This window comes from Neovison vison, chromosome 3, assembly GCF_020171115.1.
Source record: "Neovison vison isolate M4711 chromosome 3, ASM_NN_V1, whole genome shotgun sequence".
Classification (NCBI taxonomy): Eukaryota; Metazoa; Chordata; class Mammalia; order Carnivora; family Mustelidae; genus Neogale; species Neogale vison.
The window spans coordinates 232,864,307-232,871,579 of NC_058093.1; the positions used below are offsets into that span (position 1 = coordinate 232,864,307).

The 7,273-nt window shown below is 46.4% G+C and overlaps 1 protein-coding gene across 1 annotated transcript; it reads right to left on the minus strand.

Annotated features, from left to right (window-relative positions):
• Positions 1–4,169: 4,169 nt before the first annotated feature.
• On the minus strand, positions 4,170–6,929 carry LOC122903643 (disintegrin and metalloproteinase domain-containing protein 1a-like). Its single transcript, XM_044244423.1, has one exon. It carries the CDS (start codon positions 6,903–6,905, stop codon positions 4,170–4,172), a length of 2,736 nt encoding a protein of 911 aa, XP_044100358.1. The 5' UTR covers positions 6,906–6,929.
• Positions 6,930–7,273: the final 344 nt, after the last annotated feature.

Below are 7,273 nucleotides of genomic sequence, written 5' to 3' on the forward strand. Positions count from 1 at the left end.
CTCTATGGCCATGGTGCTTTTGGGGGGGCTCTGAACTGTCCTGCCCATTCCACTGGGTGTAGGCTGCCTGTTTTCACAGCTACCCTGCTTGCTATGATGCAGTTTTTCAAGGCTAGTGGGAACCTGAGGGAGAGGGATATGGGACTAAGGCAATTAAAACTTGACATAGCTCAGTGCTCTTACCAAGATTCAGCCGTTTTATCCCCATTTTTGAACAAAGAAGCTTCACTGGTTCAGTGTCTTGGATTAATTCCCACACCTCCAAAAGGTGGGTTTTGACTCTTTTTGCCTGTGAGGGAACTGTTTGTATGGAGGAGGGGATTTCTGGAGGACCTAATTTTAACATTTTGGGAGTGCTTCCCATTTTACCTCTTAACTTCCTACGAATCTGTAGGAATGCAGTGTGGCCTCTTCTGTTCCACGTGGTATTTAAGTTTACACTGACTTACCCTGTTCGGTGCCGCCATAGTTCATTCACTGCCACATTGTTCTACCCTTGTATTTCTGTGTGTGGATCCATTACAACGTTCATTGTATTATCTGTGAACACAGGGCTCTTTTCTTTTGGAGTATTATGCAGAGTCCTTCTTATGACCATTATTGTCCAGTAACGTGATGCAAATAAGCAGAAATTTCTAAGGCATTTACCAAAGAGTAAAAGAGCTAAGTTAGAGAGAGCTAGAGAAAATAAATTCAACTAGAAAATTGAAAGTGCTATTTCAAAGTATCATGCCACTTTGTTTCTGAGGCAGTTTACGAGAGCTTCTGCTCTTCCACGGCAACACTTGGAATTTTTAGTTTCATACAGCCAATCTTGTGGGTGTGTAGCACCATCTCTTTGTGGCTATATGATCTGTGTTTCTCTGAATATCGATGACAGTGGAACACCCTCACAGATGTTTGTTTGGCTCACCCTTGACATTTTGACTCCAGTAGAATAAGCTTTCATTCCCACCCATCCATCCACACTGCTCTGGTGCAGGATACCAATGAATAACTCTCCGTTGTCAAATCAAATGATCAATGCTTGGTCCTCACCTTGGACCTACTGGCAACACTTAAAAGATGATCGGAATGTTCTGACTTGCCTTTGAAAAAAATTGCTCTGCCCACTGGGTGGAAAACAGGTTGCTGGGAGAGTCAGAGTGGTTGCAGAGAGACCAGTTAGAGACTTCTGGGGTTGGAGAAGGGAAGGAGTTGATGATGTCTTGCAGTGTGCTGGAGAGTGGGGGTCGGTGGCAGTGGTGGTAAGAGGTCTCATTCTGGATAGATGTTGAAGGTAGAGCCACGAGAATTTGCAGATGGACTGGCATTATAGTGTGAGTCTCTCCTAGAAACACTTTCTTAGTTGGAACCACCGGGACAGCACTCTCTCCTGGTGGTTCCCCTACCATACCAGCCACTTCTCCCCCAACTTTTTTCCTGAGTCCTCATTTTATCAACACCTACACATGGATCACCCTGGAGCTAAGCCCTCACCCAGTCTTCCGATCTGTTCCTTTCTCTATCTGCTGGCTTTGCTCCCTGGGCAGTGGCCACCAGTCCCGTGGCTTGAATATCATCTCTGGACTGGCAACTCTCAAATAGACATCTGTGGCTGACTTTCCTCCTGAGTTCCAGACCCAGTCGTCTTGCTGCCTAGCTGCCATGCCCACCTGGGCATGCTCTTCATGTCTGAAGAGCAGCAAGGAGGCCCTCTGTGCTTCCCATCTCCACTGAAATAGAAACGTAAGTCCTTACCAGCCCTTACCAAGTCTTCACGTGACCTGTCTCCATCCACAGCCCTCAACTGCTACTCCACCATGCCCACTCTGTCCAGATAATGCTGACCTCCTTGCTGCTCTTCAGACATGCCAAGCATGCTCCCATCTCAGGACCCTTCCACTTCGACTTCCCTCTCCCTGATGGGCTCTTCCCCTCTCTGACCATTGGCTTCAAATAGAATTCCACCTTCACATCACTCTTGTTCCCCTTGCATAGCTTCATTCTGCTCCGTTACACATATTACAGCCTGACGCATCATGGAGTTATCTTTTTGTTGGTGCCAGGTTTGCAGTCTTTTTTTTTTTTTTTTCATTTTCATGGGATCAGAGGCTTTGTCTTATTTTCTACCATGTCCCTAGTACTAGTACAACAGTTCATAGGTAAGGACTCAGCTAGCAGTGGTTGAATGAATGAATGAGGAGAGGTGACATGTCAGCTTCACAGTCCAGTTGGACTTGTGTAAAAAGCACTGAGATTGGACAGCAAGCCGCGAATGTGCAAGTTGGCCTGTCATGAGCCATTTGCACGTTAAGGACGAAGGATGTGGTCAGAAGAGGGAGAAAGCTGGAATCTTTGACTTAGGGTCCAAGCAGCAGGTTGCTTTTTTTTTTTTTTTTTTGCTTTTAATGCCACATGGTCTTGAAAGGAGGGCTCTAAGGAAAGGAAGAAAGTCCTTACCAGGCTTACCTGTAACTGGGCCCAAGGCAGAGATTGCCACATCAGTCAAATCTTACTCCTCCTCACCCGCAGAGATTTTCAATTTAGGAGGGGAAGTAGAATGTGTTTGCAAATGATCATGTACGTGATAGGTCAGAATACCATAGATATAAAGGAAGTTCAGTACTGTGACTCAGTAATGGTAGATCTTACCGTAGCTGAACAACGTACAATTAATACAATCTTACATCCATTGACACAGTTGATTTTAGATCTCCTCAAATCAGTGTTGATCTGCGTACCCGCTGTATGCCAAGCAGTGCACTCAATACCATCACACACGTCACCCAACTTAATCTCTCAGCCAGTCTTCGAGAGGCGTCCTTTGTGCGTCCATCTTACTGAGGCGGAAACCTAGGCCCGAGGAAGTGAAGTTTGGTGTCTAAGACCAACCAGCCAGAGAGTAACACTTGAGATTTAGGGAGAGGGAAGATGAAAGGCCCCTTAATCAGAAGGTTCTCTTCTTCTGGTTGGATTTGTTAGGCTAGGAGAACACAAGATGCCAAGCTTACACAGCTCTCATGCTCTTAGCATCCAGGGAGAAGAGCTCTCAGGGTGCTTAGGAAAGATAGTTTCTACTCTTCTCTCTTATGCTTGAGGTTTTTTATAAAACACCCACTACATATTGACATGGGTCATAAAACCAACTAACATGACAATAAAGATGATTAAAATTGTATCTGTTTTAGAATAAAAATCATGTTTCTTTTTTTTTGGCGCATTGTTACATAAAATGTAAATATTGCAGTAGGACTCTGAATAGTTGGGGGATCTGATGTATTGGTACCATTTTGTTCCAACAGTCTTAAAGTTTCCTGTCTGTAGGCTTTTCTTAAACCATGACGCATAAGTTATCACAAAGTTCGTGTATTGTTACCTGTAATTTTAGAGGTTCCCATGAATTGTCAATAGACAAAATATCGAATTTAATATAGAAACTAAAAAATCAAGAGAATAAACAAAACTCAAATGAATTCAACACTGTGTATGTGTCTGTCCTTTGGCCTCCCTTGTCTACCCTGCCCCATTCACCTGGATCCCTGAATCAGATGCAGCTCCTTCCAGAGAGCCCCAATTTTATAAACCCCAGTTACTAGGTTGCATCGAGTCTGCGGTGATGCTTCATCCAAAAATTGCCTTTATTTATTTTAAATTACCAGTATTTCATGAATAAAAACTGTCATAGTAAATTAGATTACTCAGTAGATAACGTTCCTAAAATAATATATTGCTGTGACTTGGGTGAATAATCCCGGGATAGTTACAGATAATACAGTTGTGTCAAACAATGTAGATGGAAGATAGTATGCCCTGAAAAATAATTTTAGCTCAGAAATTGAGCCAAATGATACAAGGTATTGATACAATGATCTATGAGAAAAGCTTAAATATATTGTTTCATGAAATGGGATAAGGCAATACTACAGAATATTTTGTATTTGATTTCATGTATCAATGTATAACCGAATTGCTAAAGTAAATATTAAAACCTGGATTCCTCCTCCCAGATTACTATGTTTCTCTATACTATATAGTCCAGTTAGAGCACTGGAGCCATCAGTTCTCACTTCACCTTTGCCTCTATGAGCCTCTCATCCCCCCTCAGTGCTTGAGATATTTGATGTATTTGGCTTTTTCATTCACTATTTTTATACCTTCGGTTATACCTGTCCTTCACCTGCTACCTCTTATGGTGCAGACCCTCCTGGGACTTCTGGAGGTGGGGCCTGCGGGGGCGGTGGGGCTTCTGGAGGTGGTGGGGCCTCTGGGGGTGCAGGGGCCTCCGGAGGTAGAGGGGCCTCCGGGGGTGGGGCCTCTGGGGGCGAAGGGCCCTCTGGGGGTGGGTGCGCCTCCTGGGAAGGGGGCACTTCCTGGGAAGGGGGCACCTCCTGTGGTGGGGGCTCCTCTTGTGGCGGGGGGCCCTGCTGTGGTGGGGCGCCCTCCTGCGGTGGGGGTGCCTCCTCTGGTGGTGGGGCTTCCTTTGGAGCCCCCTCTGGACCCATCTTTGAGATATCCGTGGGTTTCTTTCCTAAGTCCTGTGGTAAGTCCTCTGTGTCCTCAGTAGTCTCTGTGGTCTCCTCTGAGGAGCCTCCTGGCATCTCTGTTGACTCAATTCCAGCCTTAAAGCTAATGGAAAATACTAAAATCAACAATACTAGCAAAAGAAATGAGGGTAATATGAAAGTCACCTTGTAAAAAACATTCATTTCATTCTTCCGTTTAGTAGGAATGCCACTTCCTCCTACACTTAGATTTTCATCAGGTGATTTGCCAGGGGGACCACTGTCCACACTACCCCCGTTTCCTGGAGCTTTGCAGTCAGGGGGGGCGTAGCCAGCCTCACAATGGCAGTGCCTTAAATTGTTGCAAACTCCTTTCCCATTACACATTTCTTTTGGTTCACAGTCGTACCTAAGCACGGCATGATCACTACAGGAGTAATTCACACAGACTTTGTGTGGGGCACAAAGGGTGCCAGTGTCCACGTCTCCATCATCAGGGATGTCAGTATCATTAAAGGCATCCATGCTCCAGCAGAAGTCGTTTTGATGGGGGACCTGGATTAATGTATGCTGGTGTTTGACTTCTGGTATTTTTCTAATATTTGTACATACAAGTTTCCCACAAAATATATTCTTATCAGAGCACTTAACATATTTTGGACTAGTTGAAGCCCCAATGCCACAGTTTCCAAACCGGTTCCCTTTCGTGTTCATGGAACTATAACAGTCTTCTGGGGCTGACCTTGCAGGTGACCCAAATATATCCATGCACTGAGTATCAGGGTTCCTGCACCGGCCCATAAAACAATAGTGAATCATATCACACGATGTACCATCTTGCTTATAGTGGTCCCTGGGACATTCTCCAGAGGAACCATCACAATACTCTGGGAGGTCACACTCTCCAAGAGCAGAACGACACATGAAACCCTTATGTCTCCACTGGCAATTAAAACAGCACAGTCCATCACTACACTGTGCATGCTCATTCAGCCTACATGTTTCGTCACAGCACGGGTTATTACCACAGTCGGGTCCACAGTCACACTCTTCATTCACCTCCAACACACCGTTTCCACACGTGGCTTGCCTACGCAGGCGACCTTGGGCCCGGGGCTTGTTAAACAGGCAGGCCCCTTTGTGTTCCCGGAGGAACTGGTAGAAGTGGTCAGAGCTGCAGTTGCTGAAGCCACTTTCTTTAGTGATGTTCTCATGCATGAGGCAAAAGCGTTTATCTTCACAAGTGCAGGCCGAGTGGTCGTGCTGAATACCCAAGTTGTGCCCAAGCTCATGGGCCATGAGCGCCGCAAACAAGAGGACATCTTCATGGTGGAAGGATTCAACAGCGGCTGCAAAGCCTCTTGAACAGGCACCATTGAGAAACGCCTGTCCCACATCGTCTTCAGGGTGATGTCCCACGATCATGTGGGCAACATCGTGCTTCACCCGGGGGAAGAGCTTCTCCTGTCTCCAGCTATTGAAATTCCTCAGTGTAACTCGCAAGTCCGCTGGGACTTCGATGAGGTCCCCCTCGGTCCAGATCTCCATTCCGGCCAGCACCACCTGGGTGTTTATGCCCCGAGTGAAGATGTTGGCCAGAGCAGTGATGTCCATTACTCTCCGGACTGTCTCGTCGACGTTACTGCCCCACATCTGGAAGCGCTGGTTGCTGACCACGACAAACATCTCCACGTACTTGGTGTGTGACCAGAAGGATGGCAGTGCCTGTAGACTGCGAGGCCTCCTGCTCCCTTGTTGCCGGCTGGTGGACGCCACCTGGCTGCCTTTGGAAGTGACGCTGCAGGACACTCGAGCTTGGGGTGCCATGGTGTACAACACATGTTCAAACTGTTTTGAGGTGTCCCTGGGCTCAATGCCATAGGATTTCCCCTCCTTAATCAGGATGCCCCTGAGGCCTGAACAGGTGTTGAGGGAAACAAAAGAACCCGGGACTCCTTCTATGGTGCCTTCGTAGTGACAGTCATGAGGGATGAAAGGCACTTCTTGCCCCAGGACCCCATTGTGGTAGCTGAAGACTGGAAAGTTATTCACAAAATAGTCTCTCTTCACCTTCAGTTGAATCACCTGCTTCTGGCCCTGCATTAATAGTGTATAGGATGCCTTTTCCCCTGGGTCTTCCGTTCTCTTGACTGTCAGACTCTTGGGGATGACTGTTTCGTAAGAAGAGTAATACACAGATCCAGGGTCACAGTATAAGCCTGGCAGGAAAATCACCAACAGCAACACAATCCCCAATGTAACACACGAAGTTTTTGGCACTGGTCCCAGCCTGAAGTCCCTCTTTTGCTGAGCCCAAGTTTGAAACTTTATCTTACCCTCTTTCAAGGCCCTTTGGTTCTTCCATAGTGAAGGCAATATAGAGGAAGAGTTTCTCAAAGAGGCTAGCTTTGACAATGCCATTGTGAGTCAGTTGAAGCTGTGTGGCCTATGTCCCACAACAACAGCTCTCCCAGGCATGCTGAGACCCCAAGAGTCAGACATCAGCTCCACATCTAGGCTGGCTCACTAAGGGGTGGCTGCTGAGACTCTGGGGCTGAATTTCTATTTGGTCTTGGCCTTTGGTAGTTCCCTTACCATATATGACTTCCTTCCAACAGCAGAAACTCTAATGTTCCTTGAGTTTGTTCCCTTTACCTTCACAGATATGCCATGTAGGCAGACTGTAATGATTCAGACAGTACTATTAACTCGTAATTTGCCTAAATTATCCTTATTCTCAGCCCAGGCCACACTACTCCTGATATCCGTTAATCTGCTCATTCTTTGAA

Bases quoted from the DNA above. Each gene is read 5' to 3' on its own strand.
- LOC122903643 (XM_044244423.1), bottom strand. From the start codon at position 6,905: ATGGCATTGTCAAAGCTAGCCTCTTTGAGAAACTCTTCCTCTATATTG.